Source organism: Lepisma saccharinum, chromosome 19, assembly GCF_977018435.1.
Source record: "Lepisma saccharinum chromosome 19, izLepSacc3.1, whole genome shotgun sequence".
In the NCBI taxonomy this organism is placed as follows: Eukaryota; Metazoa; Arthropoda; class Insecta; order Zygentoma; family Lepismatidae; genus Lepisma; species Lepisma saccharinum.
This window is the reverse complement of record NC_139247.1, coordinates 14,715,389-14,737,103: the sequence shown is the minus strand read 5'-3', so window position 1 is coordinate 14,737,103 and position 21,715 is coordinate 14,715,389. Positions and strand designations below refer to the sequence as shown.

Genomic DNA, 21,715 nt, shown 5'->3' with positions numbered 1-21,715 from the left:
TCCTTAATTCCAGGTCACATATAATCATAATGCAGTCAAGGTCATATCAGAAGTTCTGTGAATATATGAACAACACAGAATCTTAGCTCTTACTCTTGATGGTAACAAATTGCCAATCAAAATATCATCTGCAGATTTATATTTGAATTGGTATTTGAATGTAAATGAGCAAGCATACTAAAAAAAATATATCACTGTATTACACTGTGGAACAGTTCTGATGTTCTTTTTCACTCAGCGGAAATTCATTATAACTACAATAAAATACTACCTACATTATAGAACACATTTTTTTCGTATCTTTTTTTTTTTTTGAGGGGGAGCATTTTTTTCAAAATCCTGCAAATGTTTCCAGAAACCACATTGTTAATTATCCTAAGTGAACTTTTTCATCATCACGAGTTGGAAACATTTGCTTACATTAATGACACATTCATTCACTAGAAGCTATTAAATTTATGAAAATATTTTTTACAAAATATATCACAGCCTAGTGAAATTTACAATAAAAAAATATTTTATGATGGTTCAATGCTACCAAAATAGTTTAAAATATCACCTTGCATTTCAAGTATATTCATTCTGATACATCAAATGCTCCACATAAATTTTAAAGAAAGAAAAAAAGCTTTCACCTGCTTAATTTTGAACTCTTCTTTTCAACATTATTGACCACATCATAACACTATAAATTCACCAGTTGAAAAATAACAAGGAAGAAAAAAAAAAAAGAAAAAATTAGAATTCACATAAAGCAGACATTAGTCTCGGATCACAGTCCGTTCCAACATGAAATCATAATCAATTCTATTCTGGTTAATGTCAGACACTTTCGATTTGAATTCGGCCAGTTGGTTAACAGGCATGTCTAACTTGCTAATGAGTTCGACAACCTTTGACAAACAGAATGGCACACCGTGCAGCATGTTCATCTGCATAGAATCGTTTGATTCGTTGTTGGCACGTCCAGTAGGAACTTCTTGGCTTGTTGGCATTGGTGATGGCAAATAGGGAAGCTGCACAGTCTCTCTCACTTGGCCAGCTACACCCGCTGGCGCATTCACTAAAACGAAGCCACTCTCTCCTGCTTCGTCTTGACCACTGATACTTCTGGGGTAGTCTTCCTGTAGTGGGATACCACCAGCCTTATTTCTCCCATAGTCTTCCTGTAGTGGGATACCACCAGCCTTCTTTCTCCCAAACAACCACTCCATTGCTCCTTGTACCTGAAATGGCCACGGGGTCTTAATCAGGGTGGCCATGATAAAATTCAAATATAATTCCTGGTTTTTGAAGAGATAGGTTTGGAAGTTAACAAAGAGAAAACTAAATATATGCTTACAGGCCGAAACCAAGTGTTAGGTAATAATCAAAATCTAATTATTGATAACTCGTTTGAACCAGTTTCCAAATTCAAATACTTAGGAGTAATATTAACAAATGAAAATTATATTAAAGAGGAAATAAAAAGTAGGCTTAATTCAGGAAATGAATGTTACTTCTCTCTTCATAAACTTTTGTCTTCTCGTTTAATATCTAAGAAACTAAAAGTTAAAATATACAAAACAGTAATTTTGCCTGTAGTATTATATGGATGTGAAACTTGGTCCCTTACATTGAAACAGGAACATAAATTGAGAGTATTTGAAAATAAGATCCTTAGGAAAATATTTGGACCTAAAAGGGATGAGGAGACAGGTGAGTGGAGAAGGTTACATAATTTAGAACTACATAATTTGTATTCATGTCCAGATATTATTAGAATAATTAAATCAAGACGACTTATGTGGGCAGGTCATGTGGCACGAATGGGAGAGGAAAGAGGAGTTTACAGGATTCTTGATGGGAAACCTGATGGTAAGAGACCTGTAGGAAGGCCAAGACGAAGATGGAGGGACAACGTTGAGATGGACCTAAGGGAAATCGGTAGGGATGGAAAAGAGTATATAGAACTTGCTCAAGATAGGGAAAGATGGAAGGCCTGTGTTGCTGCAGCCATGAACCTTCAGGTTTAAGAAGGCTAGAGAGTTAGTTAGTTGGTTTTTGAATGTGAACTTTCAAAAAATTCAAGGGTACAAGTAGATGTTTTCTCTATTTCAACTTCACGTATTACCGTCATTCACCACCCACACACATACTTACAAATATATTAACAATATAAATGGTCTGTGCGATTCCAATGTATCCAAAAATTCTAATTTAATTCAATTAAGTGGTATCTCGTATATTTAAAATATGTAATTTAAGGTGGGAAGTTTACATATGCCTTTCACATACTCATACTCGAAATACATCTACAAACACAAGTCACAAACATTATGGGATACATTAATGTACTAAAAATTGTTAATTGCACACAAGAATTTCATATTTAAATCTACTTAATCAACTTGAAAGATATCTTATCTTATCTTGCAATAATCTTCTGTCTGCCAAATAGATTGTTCTGCAAGGGACACTAACAAAGTACACGGATTGAGAGAATTCTGTTTTATTTTCCATTGTCAAAAATTAAAGCTAAACTGAAAAACTTGCCTCAGGGCATTAATAAATATGTATAAATTCAATCGGATTTGGATTAATAAAAGTTGTAATTTGTCATATCTACGGAGAAAAATTCATGCAGAATTCACACATAATTCCTGGAATTCAAGGAATTCCTGGTGAGTACCCTGTTAACAGACTTACCTTCATGGGAGGAATACTGCCCTAAATGCCTGTTTCACTCACGTGAATGAATTTGTAGTGTCTTAGTATATACAGGGTGGTTCAGTACAAGCTTGCCAAGAGGAAACAGGAGGTAGGTGATGCATCACTGAACAATTTGAGATAGCAACCTAGGGTCAGAGAAGCCAGCACACCGAGATATGGAGTACCACCTCACTTCAGTGCCCATTTCCGCAACCACTGCATACTACTTTCTATGCTCACTGGATTGGCTCTATTCCCTGACCTGAATCAACTCAATTTTTCATGTGGGGATTTTCTCAAATCACTTGTTTATGAGAATGCAGTGGGCACAGACATGGAATTAGTTGCCACAATTAGTCGTAACCTGTTGTGCAATTTGTAATAATACACCAGGAATATTTTAGATGGTGTGACAGAATCTCGTATACTGGTGTCATGCTTGCATTGTGGTTGGCAGCCGTCATTTTGAATGAATGTTGTGAGCTACCTAACAGTACAATGTTAACACATATTCATCAACGATATGACACTCCTTTCCAAATGTCAAGCATGTAACTCACATGTGTAAATTAATGTCAACAAACTTGCTTCTTATTGTATATCAGCAGTGTCCATACATGTCATTAATTTGTCATTCCTAGTACATGCTACAGCTGAACATGGTCGTGGTTGCACTAGCTTCTTCAATCCAAAGTCCCTGATCTCAAATTGTTCAGTGGTGCATCATCTATTTCCGATTTCCTTTTTGCATGTTTTTTAGTGATCACCCTGCATGTTACAGGGTATAAAAAATTTTATGTGTAAATTTTATAGTGTCTAAAAGTGCCCATTTCCATACGAAATTAGACCAGTCAAGGTCACGCCACCTACCTATAGTGTTACCAGGAAAAACGAACCCCACCTAGCATTAAGAGTAGGCAACAACTTTAACTATTAATAATAATTCTGAAAAAAATGATGCAGAATAGTACTTAACATAAAGAACAGGGAATGGACTTTTAAAAAATTTAAATACCTACTTGGCCATTGTGGAAAAAATAAAAATATGATTCTATGAAATTCACAAGGAGATTTAATTTATTTGTTTCAATGTGTACAAAATTCTAGAAGGAGTGACACAGGAGGTTGTAAAAAGATAGGGAAACATTCTGAAGGTTCACAGATGCCTACAGTAGATATTTTACACACAACATATAAGTATTTCAAGTAAGAAAAGTAAAATGTTCCAAGTGTAATGTAAAATATCCTTACTCGCTGACTTATGTTTCTATTGATCATGCAAAGACTTCCAGTGAGGAACTTTGTACTAAAATATTGAAATGAATTTTAAAAATACATAGCGCATCTTTAGCCTGGCATGTCAGTTATATTTTATGTTTTATTTGAACGAGTTTTTTAGCTCAGTGATCTTCCAGTCATCTGAGTACTACCCGTGACATTTGCATAGCTTCATTTACTTACGGATTTTGTGAAATACAGGTTTCATCCAGGTCCATTGTCCTCAGTACACAATAAATGCACAGTTCGCAAAAACTTGGTTCACGATATGTTATTGTCACTGCATTCCAATAACAATTTTTCCCCATTGTTGCATTTCTTATAAACTCAAAACCGAGGACATTCAGAAGTCAAAGGTGTGAGGTTTCTCAATTTGAATAATTAATTTTATTACAGAGATCAGCTTGAATTTTTCTAACTGTAGGGTATTCTCCTCAGTTGTAGTACTCTAAAATGGTCCTGTGGACCACATCTTTGTTAAAATCACACAATTCATTTTTTTTTTTTGTGTGTGTGTGTGTTTCCGTTTATAAAGGGTGTCTGTCCCAACAAGAATGCCAGATTTATTAAAAGTTATTTTATTATCATGAAATGGCATATACTTCTCAGAAATCCCACAAGCTTCTGCTGTCAGTTCTTGTACTTGCATGAAGATAAAGTTCTTCCTGGCTTCTTCCCGTTACAAGCAAGATTTCTGAAAAAACTTGTAAACGATTCCTATAACAATTTTACATTGCTTTCAAATGTCCATTCAGCATGTACGTACACCATGATTACTTCCATTTGGTAATGTACTACTACAGATAGGACCCTGCTCCTCAATATCTACTGTAGTGGTCCCTACATTCACTACAGTAGACCAAAGTGAATGAAAAAATATAGTTTGTACCAGTGGTGCATCCCTACCACCATGCCAAGTTGTGTTGAAAGTAGACCGACATGTGCAGAAGGTTCGTTGCTAGATTGTTAATAAAAAAGAAAAGTTATAATAAAAAAAAAAGTATGGGAAATCAAGTGGGAATTGAACCCAGAACATTTGAAACTGATATGCTACCACCAGGCCACTTGTTAGTCAGAGAACATCCTTACCTCATGAGGCATGGAAAGATTTGAAACTTTGAAGAGCTTTTTCTTATGCCCGTTTGCACCAACGCCAATTTACCTGGGAGTAAGAGTAAACTCAGTTAACCCACGAATCAGTTGCACCAAGAGAAAAGTCGGATAATCTGGGAGCAAAAGAACAGTCAACTTTACTTTCCTAGATCAGCGAGTAATAGCAAGAGTTAACCCACACGCAGTGCAGTGATGGCTGCTCTCTGAAATCTTTAATATATCACTTCAGAATTTTAAAACTAAATAAATGTAAAATAGAAGTAATAGACTCAAACTATGGATATGGAAAGCGAGAAATATATAGTCTGTTGATAAATATACATATAGATGGTAGATGTTTACTATGCACATTCTGCAGTACAGAGCTTGTAAAATTGCAGGTTCAATACAATACAATTGCGATGCCATATAAACATAAGCACAGACTAGCCATAGAAAGTGGAAGAGTATAGCTATAATACGGTCATGAAAATAGATGAATACCTAGGTATATTGAAATTACTACAAATATCACTGTAAAACTATGATTGCAAGCTGCAATAATATATCAAACTAAATTGACGTAAATATTTTTCCCCCATCTTTATAATGAGCTTGAATTTTTCTCCTGGCAATCGCTTGTCACCGTTTGCAGAGATACCAATGACCCAGCTCCATCCTTTGTCTTCTGTCCGTCATTAAGCCACATGATGATTAGAACCACGCCTTCTCAAAACAGGTACCCAATCACGTATAACGTTTAGGCACTTGCTTTGAGGCTAGCTATTATCCTAGAGTAAAGCCAGGATTTCGTGACTCATGTGGTCTGCTACGCTTTTCAGATTGGTGGAATGGAAAATGATCCTGACCCGAGGGTTACCCTGTCCTGTGGATCTTCAAACTCCCGAGTTTGTGCAACGTTGGTGCAAATGGACATTAGAAGCGGCTGACTAGCGTGTACTACCATCTTAGCTGCTTTCAAATTTAACTTCTCCTTAACTTCAGAAACAAAATAGCCATTTCTTAATTTGATGTACAGAGTTCAAAAAAACAATGAAGACATTAGATGTGCTTAGTAAACTAACAAAAATCTGCTTTTAGTTAAGTACACAAGATGTATATACTTATAATATAGCAAGGTGTATTGATTTAAATCACTTTAAATAAATAATTTATAGAATAATGTACATAAGGATTTTGTAGATATCAGAATCCCTTTTCGTGAATGTACATTAATCTTGTAATCATTGAATGGTGTTTATTAGGTTCTAAGAAAGAAAACAAAAGGAAACAAAATATGGTGTGAAGCTCATACAAAATGAAATGTAATATGTAAACTGTAAACACACTTCTATTTCTCGATTTAAAATGGAATAATTTTTATCACGTGAATGATACTAAATATAATGTCATTATGTTCAAACTGTAAAGAAACATGGCACCTGATATTTTGTAAACTATCATTAAATAAAATACCAAAATTCAGCTGCAAAGACTATAAAAATATTTCAAGTCACAATTATTGAGTACATCCAGAATGGTTTATTTTCACTGGAAGAAAAAAGTTACTGAAATTATTATAGTTTCATTAACACACTAAACAAGCATTTCCACAGTAGGTTCATATATGCAGTTTAAGTTTTTATTATTATAATCAAACTGTTCAAATCTTTTACAGGGCTGTTTACTAGAAAAAGCATTTCTGTAAAAAAATATTAATGGTATTGTGTAATTTTTGTAGGAACAATTGCGAAGTTTGGAAAAACTAAGATTTGATGTATCTTGCGTGAACAGGCACTCTTGGTTTTCGGCCAACTTGCTAATTTTCATATGATGCTCGAAGAGGGTTTCATACTCGAGATCAGATATTACGTAATTAGGTATTTAAAGCCTTTAGGGGTGCTATTTTAGTGCTAAGAGCCCTATTTAGCATAACAACAAAAATATTTAAACACACGGCCATGAAATTAGGCAGGTGGCAGAAGTTCAAGATGTTGCCACATCGGAGCACAACCCCATGTCTTCAGAGGTTTAAGAGAATGAATTACGAGAATTAAAGATTTTGTTTTAGAGTTGGTCCTTGTAATTCATGGGATACAAACGGACAGTAATTGCTCAAAAGGTCAGGGATGACACAAATGTGCCCCGGAGAGAGGTCGGATGTTGTAACGCAGTGCACGGGAACTAGCAACTTTTGTCCCGATCTCGCTTTGCTTTTCCCACATCTGGTGCCAGTGCAATTCTTCCCAGCTGCCTATTTTCATGGCTGTGCATTTAGCGTATCCCTCACACGTGAAGCAGATGGCAGCAGCAGACTATATCCAAGATGACAGTAAACAAGTGATTGCTTGCACACAAAAAATCATGTAGTAATATGGAGGGGGAAAATCTTTTCTCCCGAAAATGAGCAGTAAGTAATCCTTGATACTCTCAAATATATGTTACCAGACATAATTAGAAATCTAACCATGTAAAAATGTCTATGCCACAAGATAAATTCAGAGTTAAACAATCAAAATTTGGGCCACGATTATCATCACAGTCTCTGTACATGTAGTATATTCACTTTTTATTTCAAAGAAATGTAAAGTTGAGAAATAAAGGGTCCGGCAGAAACAATCTACCACTTTCAATTGTTGGTAGCTCGTACAGCCCCGCAGTGAGCATAAAACCGAGCAGGGTAGTGAGTAGCAGGAAGGATGCCATTTTTGTTACAATAGAGCGTTGGACCAAGATGCATCGCGCTTTTGTGATTGAAGCATATTTCAAAAGTGGTGACAAGTGTGGTAGCTACGCAGCGGAAGTTTCGACAGCAATTCAACATTGGGAGACATGGAAAAGTACCAGAATGGCACACAATTCGAAGGTGGGTTGATCAGTTTCATGCTACCGCAAGTGCCAAGAATAAGAAGCCACCGGGAAAGCCGAGGACAGTGCGGACACCAGAAAACATTGAGAGGGTACGGAATGCTATTAACAGGAGTCCTAGGTGTTCAGTAAACAAACATGCTGCAGTTTTACACTTGTCAGACAGAAGTGTGCACCACATTCTCCACAGCAATTTAAGTTATCATCCGTACAAAATACAGGTGACCCATAAGTTATCCGAGCGTGACTATGCCTCCCGGAAACAATTAAGTACAGACCTTATCGACCTATTGGAGAATAGGGACATTCTTCCCCACCTGATTATGTCGGATGAGGCACACTTTGAACTGACAGGCCATGTCAACAAACAAAACATGCGATACTGGAGTAATGTGAATCCACGGGAACTTCACGAAAAACCACTCCATAGTGAAAAGGTCACGGTTAGGTGCGGTGTTTCGGCTTCCAGGATTATTGGACCCTACTTTTTTGAGGATCATAACGGAAATGCAGTCACAGTCAATTCGAAATGTTACAGAGGCCTACTGACGACTTTCCTGATTATTGAATTACAGAGACAGGGCGTTGATTTGTCATCAGTTTATTTCCAGCAAGGTGCAACTGCGCATACCGCTGGAGACACGATGACAACGTTACGTATGGTGTTCGCGGGCAGAATCATCTAACGTTTTGGGGACATACCGTGGCCAGCGAAATCCCCAGATCTGAGTGCTTACGATTTCTTTCTGTGGGGGTACATCACGTGTCCCCAACTTGGAGATTCTGAAGCGTCGCATCAGTGAAGAGGACAAGGCAATTTCACCTGAAATGCTGGTGAAAGTAATGGACACTTTCGTTCGTCGAGTCCGTCAGTTCATCACAAAGGATGGTGGTTATCTCACAGATGTGATTTTAAAAAATAATTATTGTGTCATAAAATGGCATTATGTTATTTATCAATTACCACTCTCGTCCTTTACATTCCCTACGTAGTGTTACTGTAGGAACTATAATAAACTGGTACATTGTTTCTGCCTGACCCTGTACAATATTCACAGTAAACTAAACACCACTCGTGTCTGTGACATAAGTGATAGACCTGTGCAAAAACTATTAGCAGCGCTTAATTTTCAATATCAAGAAAAATGTTTTTAAGTGCAATGTGAATCCATTTATAACTCTGAGATTTCTGCGGGAGAACATTGCAACACAATATATGACACATTTGAACAATTGGAGGGCTGTAACGGCAGGGTGGGTTTCTCGGATGTTTTTTTTTTCAGATAAAACAAAAACAGACAAAACTGTTTTGCTTTTTAGGTTATTTATAGATATATATATATACATGTTTATAAATATATACGTATATACAAGGGCATTTCAGAAAAAAAAAAAGTCGTTTGGTTATCAATGACATACACTCGTAGATACAGAACTTTTATTATACACATGAGAAAAGTACAACATTACATTACTTTTCGACATAATCACCATTCAAATTGGTGCACGTGTCATAACGTTTTTCAAGGCTTAAAATTCCTTCTGCAAAAACTCCCGCCTTGGAATGAAGCCACCCTCTAACAGCATCGTGAAGCACATTGTCATTGTTGAAGCGGTGCAACGCAAGCCACTGTTTCATGTGCCTGAAGAGGTGGTAGTAGCTCGGCACCAAATCTGGGATATAGGGAGGATGATCAAAAACATCCCAATGGAATTGCTCCAACATGCGACACCATTCACGTACGACACCTTCACTCGCCACGTTTGGTCCATAAACATTACACAGTTCGCGATGAATCGCAGCTGCCGAAAGTTTTTTTCGCACACAGAAATTGTATTACTGCACGCACTTCACATTTGGCGGAATTTTCTATTGGAGTGTTCATTTTCAATTGATATAGTGGACGAGTCAACTGCAACAAAACTTTCTCCTTCCACTGCCACTGAACTACTGCGCACAGCACCACAGGACTGACGTCGCTATCCACGGCTATTTCTCACACATGCGCAAACGGAGGTTTCTTTCCGAATTGCCCTCATATTTTAAAAATGAAATAGATATTTTCCGTGATAGTAATTTATTGGAACATTCAATATGTATTGTTTTAGTTCACTGAATCAAAAACTGTTTAATATTTTCTGTTAACATAGTTAAGAATTGCCAATCAAGTCTCACACCTTGAAATGATTAAACTAAAAACATAAATAACCCATGCCGCAATGGACCATTGAGGGTCCAGGCCTACCTACCAACTGCTAGCCACACTCCTATCTGATCCTACTCTGAGGTGGGAGATCATCAACCAGTTACGGGGTGACATGTGGTCAGTATGGCAAACCCCCAGTCGTCATCGTAGATTTTCATGACCGGGTTACGCTACTAATTCGTAGCTCCCCAATTTAATCTTGATAAATACAGAGAAACTTGTACTCACTTTATCCGTGAAACTATTTTTTTCTTCTTTGTTCTATTACTTTCAGTGGCCACTGTTACCATCCTCGTTGGAACTTGTTGTACTCTTGCTTGGCATGCTTGCACAACAAGTTCCAATGAGGATGGTGGTAGTGGCCACTGAAATTAATAGAACAAAGAAGAAAAAAACAGTTTCGCAGATAAAGTGAGTACTAGTTTCTCCGTATTTATCTACTACCATGTCTCTCTTCTCCTAATTATGAATTAATCATGATGGTGAGTGTTTACCAGTCTCATACACAGGCCAAAATATCAGGAGAAAAGCTGTTACTTTTCCTCCACGAGACTCAAACCTGCATGCATCTTATAGCCAGAGTCCAAAGCTTGACCCGTAGACTACACAGCCACAGTGTGAGACAAATGATTAAATTATCTAAAATACTATGTTCTGAAATATTTTACCAACAGTTTGATTCTACTCTTCCTGGATGGGGTAACAGTAGATCTGTTATCAGTTCGCAGGGTTCCGCATTGCAATACGATACTAATACTTGATAGATGTGGTGGTTTAGTCGACCTCCAATGCCAGGGGTTCCAGGTTCAAATCCTGGTTTGGACGTGGACGTTTGTGTTTGTCCCAATGAGAACAGAGAAAATTGATGTGTGTGAAAATAGAGAGAAAATGTGGGATACTACTGCTTAGGGGTATTACTATTATTACAAACGTAAAAAAAAAGCCAACATGCTGTCTGACTGCCATACAGAAGACCAAGGTTCGATTCTAGGGGTGGGTGATTTAAGGTCAGAATCTTTCCAGTCTTGTCCCTGCATAAAGCAGCTCTGGGACTCACCCAGCCTTAAATCAATATCAAGGATCCCAGAGGGTAAAGGCAGCCAGAGCTTGGTTGTGATCAAATCACCTTCAAAATGGCCAAAATTGAGAATATGTGGGGCCCTAGCCCCATATTCTCTGAATGTGCCTTCATGGCACGGTACTATATGCAAGGGGAACTTTACCTCTACCTACTATACACCACACGATAGCTGCACACACACTTTTAAGTCTGCTTCAATACAGTTTGTTCACAGTAGATATATCACAGTTGTGTTCCCATGTTTTTTTGTTGTTTTTTTTTGTGGATGTTTCAAGCTTAACTCTAGAACAATATTGTGTCCCCATATTACATTGTAACTAGCGCTACGTAAATTTTACGTACATGAAGAAATTGATTTTCAACAGAACCTGAACATCATGAAAACAAAATGACTATTCGGTTTTAACATTATTTTTTCCTTATATTGGTGTTTTATTCTTCATTTAAAAATGTATAAACATGGTCTTACGAGGGTCACTATTTATATTTTGAGCCTTGGCAACACTGATTGAAGTTAGGCACGATTTGACGTTTGCATGTTTTGTCAATAGCTTCATTTGTGTTGTTTATGTTGCCTTGGAGATTGCGCGACAACAATAAAATGGAATTAACTCGTGAACATTTTCGTGCGATGATTTTTTACAATTTTCGACGTGAATTATCAAGACAAGAGTGCATCCATCAACTTACTTCCACATTTGGCGATGAAGCCCCATCCTTTGCCACTGTGAAACGCTGGTATAACGAAATTAATCGTGGCCGCCATTCGCTCACCGACGAGATTCGCGAAGGTCGTCCAAAATCAGTTGTTGTTCAAGAAAACATTGATGCTGTGCAAAACCTAATACTGCAAGATCGTCATCTGACATACTGTGAGATTGAGGCAACCATAGGCATTAGTTCCACCAGCATATATAAAATATTACATGATCATTTAGCTGTGAGAAAGGTATGTTCTCGTTGGATCCCACACAATTTGACAAAAACTCAAAAAGACGCTCGCGTCAATTGGTGCAAACAAATGCTCAATAAATACAATCGTGGTGCTTCAAAAGACGTATATAAGATTGTAACAGGTGACGAATCATGGATATATGCATATGAGCCGGAATGTAAACAGCAGTCGACTGTATGGGTGTTTCAAGATGAACCCAATCCAACAAAAGTTGTTCGCGCTCGAAGCACATCGAAACAAATGGTCGCCTGTTTTTTCGGGAAAACTGGTCATGTGGCAACTGTGCCTTTAGAGGAACGTAGAACGGTCAACTCTGAATGGTACACAACAATTTGTTTGCCAGAGGTCTTCGGTCAAATACGGAAAACAAACAAACGCCGTCGGATCATTCTTCATCAAGACAATGCCAGCTGTCACACATCTCGTCTAACAACCGACTTTATGAACAGTCAAAAAATCGAATAGATGGGTCATCCGCCGTACAGTCATGATTTGGCACCCAACGACTTCTTCTTCTTCCCGAATGTCAAGAATAAATTGCGTGGACAACGATTTTCATCAGCGGAAGATGCCGTTGATGCGTTCAAAAACCATATTATGGAGGTGTCTCAAGAAGATTGGAAAAACTGCTTTGACAAATGGTTCAAACGAATGCAAAAGTGTATTGAGCATAAAGGAGAATACTTCGAAAAACAATAAAGCAGTTTTCAATACCAAATTCCTGTTTTTTCATTGTTAGGCTCAAAATATAAATAGTGACCCTCATATTAAACATACGTAGAATATTTTAAAAGAATGTCTTGATTGACAAGCCTGTATGTACATAAGAATGAAGGCGAAAAGTTCAAACAATGAAAACAAACAATAATAATATTTATAACACTGTAAATAGGAATGAATGTAATTTTAAAGTTTTATAAGAAATAGTGCATGCTTCTAAACTTTTGTTTTTGAAAATCGAATTTACGAATGTCAAAATTATGTGAAAGATTTTTTTCATTTTACTAGAGCGTAAAATTGACGTACAGTGCACAACATACAAAATCAAGACATTCAGTGCTTGCACCCTCCTTACCACAGTGTTGCCTTGCATCTGACAGAATGCCCAAGGCACAATAGGTGGAGGGGTGAGTGGGTGTGAGGTAGGGGAGGGATTTGAGTGCAAAGCATACGTAAATTTTACGTACGGTAGTGTTAAATATCTTCTCCGTGTATTAACCATGCCAAAATTAAAAGTCTTGACATATTTAATTGTCTTGGCTGATTTCATCCAAATGGAATACCGTATCCATCCTCCAAAATATCTGGTTGCTATGAAAATAACAGTTCCCATGGACAAAACCTTAGTGACCCCAATTTGCCCCTAACATACGTATGCACATCTTGAAACACATTGTCCAATTTGACTCGCATGTAATACCATTGCAGTCAAGTTTTCTAGCTGCAGAAACATGTTATCATGGTCACTAAATAGATGACTTGTCTATCTTTGCCCATCCACCCCACCTATGTTCCTAATAAATCGTGCATTATGCTTTGATAATTTTATTGTCAATTTACAGTGCAAGTAATGTCACAATGCTCCTGAAAGTTTTATGCACAAAGCTCGAAATTTTAGTCTACAAAATGGTTTGAAAATGTTAAAATATGGAAGTATACGTATGCATTGTATTTTCTTGAGTACCTCACACCCCCTATTTTAAGAAAAAATTGAAATTGTGGTAGATTATGAGTGTGCTCGACTTCTTGGGTATAGAGCTCCTAACCACAAAGAACATTTATCCTGCATGGGCAAGCAACCCATTACGTTCAATTAATGCATTGAACTGCAGGGAGGGGGCACTATCTCAGTGCAAGGCATTGGAAAGAAAGAAAACAGAACATGAAAAACATTTGCACACATATTAAATTTTGAGAAATGAAATTAATCATTTGAAAAGTGTTTGATTTAATTATACCACAATTAACTTTATTCTACTTTGACGACATTTGAATCAAATGCACTCAATTCTCCTTTGTAATGTTTTATACATGGAAAAAATTACTGTAAAAGTTGATCATCACAGGTGAAACTATGTGGCTTGCTCACATATGAAAGTGACTGATACGTATCTAAAGTGCTACCACATTTCAAAATTATAAGCTTTGTTCGTTCAATGTTTTATCTAAATATTTCAGACCCTTTTGATTTTTTGTTTCTTGGATATATGTTCAAATTATTTATGTTTAAAATCCATTTCTAGCATGATTTGAGAAAAATATACATAACAAGCCCACTGAGACTTGTATCACATTAATTATTTAGAGTATTATAGCTTGGCTAAGCCTTTATTTTAAAACTTTCTCAAACTGTTGAAAATTCTAGAACCTCACAATTATTTAAAGCAATAATTTACAACATTTTCTGACAAAAAAAAATTGAGTGGGTTTTTTCGAGGTGGGTTTTACTGAAAAAAACAGTGTGGGGAAAACTGGACTGGGCCCATCTGGGCCAACTCTGTGTAATGGGTGATCCTTTCTCAACACACTCAAATGTCAACCTCCTTTCCACGAAGTACACCCTGTACTGCAATTTGCAGACTAGCGAGGCTCTGGCATCTGGACTCATAGCCAGTATAATTCTCTGTGGGGCTTGGTTGGCTCATCCCTATATATTTGTGGTTGTCCCTTCATCAATCATACATTATCAATAGGGAATGGATCTTAAGGTGCAAATTATGGTCGGGAATGGTGGTGGGGGGGGGGGGGGAAGTTTCTGAAAATATTTTCAAAAAGGTGTAAAAAAGGGGCTGATAAAATGCCTTCATTCGATGCTCTCATTTTCTGCACCTTCTGTATATAATGTGCACGGACTGCATAGAGAACTGTGGTTCTGCAAAATAGGTTTTGTTGATGTTTGTGTTTTCACTTGCAGCTTTTGCTACATTTTCTTGGGAACTATTGAGGCTGCAAGGACTATATTTATACCATTTTATAGCTCTCGTTCTGCTATGCAAAATGAGACTAACATTTTATGTAGCTGCTCAAGAAAAGTGAAAATATTTTTTCTTTGTCCAATTTTTTAACAAAACATGAAAGAAAAGGAAGAAAAAGGTACTGAAGCATCAAAGGGGGTAAAAAGGGGATAAATGTGATAATTCCATGAAAAGGTGCAACAAAGTGTGTTCATTTTACATGATTGCATGTTTTAAAATACATATCTCAAATGATTGGTATGAAAACAGCTATATTTTTGGAAAGGTGCTGCAACTTAAAATCCGTTCCTTAATTATCACCAAACATTCCCTTCTTTGTGATTAACAAAGCAGCTTAAAAGTGAAGAAAAATAAAACAAATGAATCAATCAATTAAATAATAGAAATACCATTGAAATCTCTAAAAACTAGAGCGAAGTAAAAATTTTCATCCCCATATTCATACTTAGCACCCTCCAATTATGAAAAATTCAAGTAATTTTGTGTATGAAATTCTTTAAGGTGTAGGCTAGTGTAATCTGCATTCAATTCATAAACTACACCGCTTCTTTTCTTTTAAATGGCATGCAGTTAACTAATAAAAAATAAATAATAGAAGAATGTAAAAAGCAAGTCCCGCACCACGTGGCTGTGCAGTCTAAGGCAACAGGCTTTGGACTTGGGCTACGTGCTCGTTCGAGTCTCCTGTTTGTAACAACTTTTGTCCTGAAATCTCAGCCAATGTAATGGACTGGTGGCCACTTAGTATTGTTTAACGTATTTTTTTTATGTATTTTACATGTCAACTAGAAAAACATTCTTTTGCGCCTAAATATTCAACCCTGTTGCAGGGGCTTCCTGTAAGTATTCCTTGTGTAAATTCCTTTTTTTTCATCATCCTCCAATTAGACCTGTATCTAGAAAAAAATATCAGCATTTTACTTCCTGGGAAGGTCCTAGCAATTCCACTAGCTTCATCTCTCTGTGACGAACAGTTCTCATACTATGATCTTGTCTGTGTTTGAAAAGTCAACACCTTAAAATGCATTCACATTAGTTACAAAAAATAACATTTGACACACATACAATGCTCCTATTCAATTGGAATTTAAATATGTCATACCTTAATATGTATATACTGTAAGTGAACAAAAAAGGCAGAACTGAAATATCTTCTTTAGTTTTGGACAAATGGCATGTTAATTAATGCTATGTGATACTTGTACACAGCCATACTAAACAGTCTACATCCAGAGATACATAGTTAGGGTTACCAGACATCCCGGACATGGCCTACATTTTAGCCTCGGTCCGGCGTCTGGAAGGAATTTGAAAAAATATCGTACATGGCCTACATTTTTAGCATCATATAATATTAATTGGGAAAACATGTATTTCAGTTAAACAAAGGGAAATCATGCAAATTACAAGTCTATGGACTGCGCTCCCAAACTCAATAGCAAAATTTATTTTGATTCAGTCATTGCCCGAAAGGAAAAGAAAAGTTTCTGCTAGAACAAAAAGGGATGCCACAAACAAAATTTTGGGGCCACATTCTGATGATGTCACTGTTCAGTGCCTGAGTGGAATTTCTTGTTTTGGGGTTTATACTGCTGGAACAAGGTGTTTCGATATTTTGATTGTAAAGCAGGGGGTATAGAGAACTTAAAACTACCCTAGATGAAACTTCAGTAACCATTTCAAGTTACAGTAATTGCTGAATATTTTATTTACCATTCCAGGTTATAATGAGAGAGCACTTTCATTACCATCAGCACAAGTGTGTCACAAGAGAAATATTTGTTTTAAAATGTCTGTAAAAAAGGTTTGGTAGTGTGGTTCAGTATACTTTCAGAGTTTTTTTGACAGTTCAGTCTCTCATAAATATATTTTGACTAAACCTGAAATGTTGATAAAAATTGGCTCCTCTGAGAAGTATCATTTAAAACAAGTAGTAAGAAGTGTATTGTGTAGTATTCATTACATGTTTGGGAATTCTGAATTAAGAAATCATGATTTTTTTTTGGTACTTGTGTCCTATTTTTCCTTTGTAGCGATCTGGTAACCCTATACATAGCCATACCTGCTGTCTCTTAAAGAATAATAATGCATAAGTATTCTATTGTAAATATGGCCCAAGTTCCGATTGTTTAATTCCTTTTTTATTATGTTGCACAGGCATTTTTTTACATGGTTCAATTTCTAAATATGTCTGTTAGCACATACCCCAGTTTTAGTGATTACTTAATGCTCATTTTCTGAAAAAACATTTTTTTCCCTTCCGTGTGTTTCCACATGATTCTTTGTTTACGAGCAGCCAGTCATTTACTATTGGTTTGGATATGGACTGCTGCTGCCATTTACTTCATGTGAGTGGGGTCACTCAGTATTGTTTAACGTATTTTTTTTTAATGTATTTTACATGTCAACTAGAAAAACATTCTTTTGCGCCTAAATATTCAACCCTGTTGCAGGGGCTTCCTGTAAGTATTCCTTGTGTAAATTCCTTTTTTTTCATCATCCTCCAATTAGACCTGTGAAGGAAGAAAGTTGGCAGATTTCTTCACTAAATGCTTTTGTTGTTAGGTTAGACAGATCAGATTTTGAGCTCTTAGCATTAAAATAAAAATAACGTCCCTAAATGTTTTAAACACCTAATCACAGAATATCTGGTCTCAAGCATGAAATCCTTTTCGACCTTGCAGGAAAATTCACAAAAACTCGTGTCAGAGTTGACAGCAAGCCAAGAACACTTGGTCATGCAAGCAACATTTCCATTGATAATTTCCCTGGTAACTAATACTTAGTGAAGCTTTTAACTGTGCTAATTAGTTTGTTCAAGCTACAAACTTACTCCCACGATCATTATCAGTATCTGAAGCACTTCCTATACTCCTATAAAACCTGTGAAAAATCATAAACATTTGGAACTGTTACCTTCAATACTATTCGGAGATGATTCCCATTCATTCATGATTTGCAAAACACAAAATTTAAAGTAACAAATTTGCTTGTCTTCAAGTCCCACAAATAATTATATCTTAAAAAATAGGTTGCTTACTTTTTCAACATGAATAATGGTGTATATATATTTACACGAAAGGAAAGCATGGAATCAAATTTTATAATTCTAACCTACCTACTCTAAACATGTAGGAATGTAATTCAGGGTGTCTAAAATTTCGTAAAAACAATATTTCCTGATTTTTCCACATTTTCCAGTCCAAGAACAAAAATTTTCCAGATCAAGTCATTAGGTAAGGCAATGAAAGTTACAAACAGTAGAAATGAAGTATTTGAGGAGAACAATGGGAAAGACCAGAAGGGACAAAATCAGAAATCAAACAATCAGAATAACATTAAACACAAAACCAATATATCAGGATGTTGAGTAAGCACAACTCAGATGGTTTGGACACCTCAGCAGAATGCCTGAACATCAAATACCTAAAGAGGTATGGGATGGATGTGAAAAGACCGAAAGGAAGACCACGTAGGACATGGAATGAGGGAATGAAGGATATCTTGAGCAGGAAAAACATCTCGTGGAGTGAAGGAAGAAAGTTGGCAGAAGATCGTGGCAGATGGCCAGCTCTCTGTAAAACCTCGACACCAATCGGTAGAAGAGGATCAGAATAAGCTAAGCACAAGCTAAGTCATTAGGGTTAATTATGTTTTTACACAGTTGTGTAAGGACACTAAATTTTTGCAAAACATCACACCTAGAATCCCACTTAACAAACTTAAAAGAAGTGATAACGAGAAGCAAAACTGAAGAGGAATTGAGTGTTGGATATAGGTGCATCAGGGTATTGAGTTTTTATGTAATACTTGCCACATGTTGACTAATGATAATCAATTATGGCACAAATAATACATACTTATAGTACAATGTACTGAAAAAATTCACATATTAATCCTAAAATCAAGAAATGTAAAAAAATAAGTTGTAAATACCAATAGCCACTTGCAGTAGTAATTTTCTAGTTGAAAATGTTCCCAACATATGCCCCTTTCCCAGAGTATTTAACATGCAATTTCTATAATTGCCAGTAATACTCGGTGTATCACACTATAGTATAGCTTGTCCACAACAAACTGAAAATTTCTTGCTTGTCCTTCTCTTCTTTGTTCAAGAACATACATTTAATGCATGTCAACAAAAATAGTGATTTTTCCAGAAACATGATAAATTTCCCTGACATTTCCATGAATTTTCCACAAAATGAAAAAATTACCTAACTTTTCCAGATTTTCCAAGCTTGTAAACACCCTGTATAATGTAAAGAGCATTAAACCTGATCTGCCTATCTACTGAAATTACAAGCACAACTTCATACAGTATATAATTTGCTACTAAATTAATACTTTCTGCATCTTTAGGGTACACAGATCAGTTTATCCAAATTTCCAACTTACAATTTAAAAAAGTCGTGTATGTATCGGAGCATAATTATAATGCTATGAGCAGGAGTAGAAAAATACAGGGCACCTTAAAATTTTCACCTGCCATATGAATTTTACATTTCGATTTCACTTACGAAAATATATATATATTTTTTAAATAACTGGTGCAGTTTGTGTTTTTTTATGTTTGTGTGTTTTCTGTACCAAGTGTATCATTGGCGGTCCCTCCATGGAACAGGCTGTTCCCTTCTACTTATCGCCCTTTTTAGCTATTTAAATTATCTATAACATAATAATAAGAACACTTCTTTCTTCCGAAATCAATACGCCGAAGAAAAACTTTCACCGTGCCTGGACGTTTGTTTCCTTCACCTACCCTCGTTGTCCCACCCTCTGCTGTCTGACGTTAAGTATTTCCAACCACGTGAAAAGGTAAACGATCCTCATGGTGCCACTTCCCACCACAGAAGCTGAAGTTTCTAGTTGTTCCCTAGGAGAGACATAGCGAAATAGTTTTTGCTCTATGTGATAAAGTTTAATTGTGTCGTAGTGATAGTTTTGAGTGTAGTAAGTCTATAGTTTCCTAATCTCATTGCAAAATTTCATCTGCCAGTCATAACGAACTGTAAAAATCTTCTACAGTTGACACGCACCTACTGCCTTTAGGGCTTTATGTTAGTCTGGTTATAACCCTTTTATCGGACTTCTCAAAGGCTTCTTAGGGTTAGTAGGACCAAGCCCTCGAGTGGTCTGTGCTGCAGGATTTATTTTTAATTATCCTATATTGGTTAGGAATAAAAGATCATCCAGATCTCTTACTAGGAGATTTATTTAAACTTCCGATGATATACAAACACTTTTTTCAGACAGTTCACCCGATACAACTTGTAGGCCTAAACCTATTAGTAGTACCTAGGTTTATAGCCCTGGTCTTTTTGATGATGCAGGGTTGGGTTTGTGGAATATCTGCCAAATGGAGCACAAGTACACCAGCCAATCCGAAGATTGAAGCAAGATATTACCCAACGTCCCCTGAACCATCAGCCTTTCGGCGACCAGGAGAATGTCCCGTAGGCTTACAAAAGTCTAGCTCTTTATATCATAATTTTGTTTACAATTTACCATGGTTACTACATAGTTGTTTTATATTTCCATAGTTTCAGCATTTTTTCCTGATTTACGTTAAACAATTCATTACCTATTGTAACATTAACAATAACATTTTTTGGAAAGAAATCTAACAATCTTTAGAGAAAAGATTCAACACTAATTCTTAACAACATAGATTTTTATAATATAGACTGAATAGTTTAGTGCTTAAAAGGCATGTGTTGACAGGAGCGACACAAAGTCTAATCGTCTGCTAAATGCCTTGGCTAAACACTGCGAAATAGCTTCCGAATCCACCTGTTCCACCAGCAGGGACGTTCATCAGTTCGGGGGGGCCAAAAACTTAAGATTTTTTTCTATCAAACCATTAAAAACTAACAAACTATTAATATACCATATAGGCCTACATATATGTACAGTATGTGTGTGTGCTTTATATATATATATATATATATATATATATATATATATATATATATATATATATATATATATATATATTGTTGAAAAAGAACATTATATTCTTCTGTAGCCCCCTAAAATTTACGAATATAGACTCGCAAAATCCACGGCCATTATTCGGGAATCTAAATACACAATGAACGCATTAACTTAATGGCATCTAGACAGTCTTTAAAAAACCATGTATTTTCTCTTATGTCAGATTTGAGATACCAAGAACAATGGCATTAGTCGTTACTCCTTAGATTTGTAAATTTGCTCGAAGAAAATTGAGAAGTAGAGAAAACTCTCTTCCGTGAGTTTAGATATAAAAGGGTGCTGGAATCAGGTGTACAATTATGACAACGGTGCGAAAATGAAATGTTTGTGTAATGAGTTCAAGATAGTCATCCCATGTATATTGTTTATACCAGAATCGAATCTGGTAGCCTTTAGTGCAAGGCGACACCCTTAACCACTATTCTATGGGACATGCACGAGTCTTTTGTGGCGTCGTATTGTTCACATTGGAGAATGATGACGATATATACGAAATTTTATGCTCACATCTAGTTTCTTAAAAGTAATCTTCTTTGCGCGTGCAAAACTGAATATATGATGGCAATAGAGA

The 21,715-nt window shown here is 36.3% G+C and overlaps 1 protein-coding gene across 1 annotated transcript in view; it reads right to left on the bottom strand.

Moving 5' to 3' along the window:
- Positions 1-555: 555 nt before the first annotated feature.
- Positions 556-21,715, bottom strand: part of LOC146002807 (uncharacterized) — a 33,999-nt gene continuing 12,839 nt past the window's right edge. The window contains exon 2 of the mRNA XM_083140763.1: positions 556-1,226. Within this exon, the coding sequence (XP_082996889.1) occupies positions 762-1,214 (453 nt within the window). The 5' untranslated portion in view covers positions 1,215-1,226 and the 3' untranslated portion in view covers positions 556-761. The remainder of the gene's footprint in view (positions 1,227-21,715) is intronic.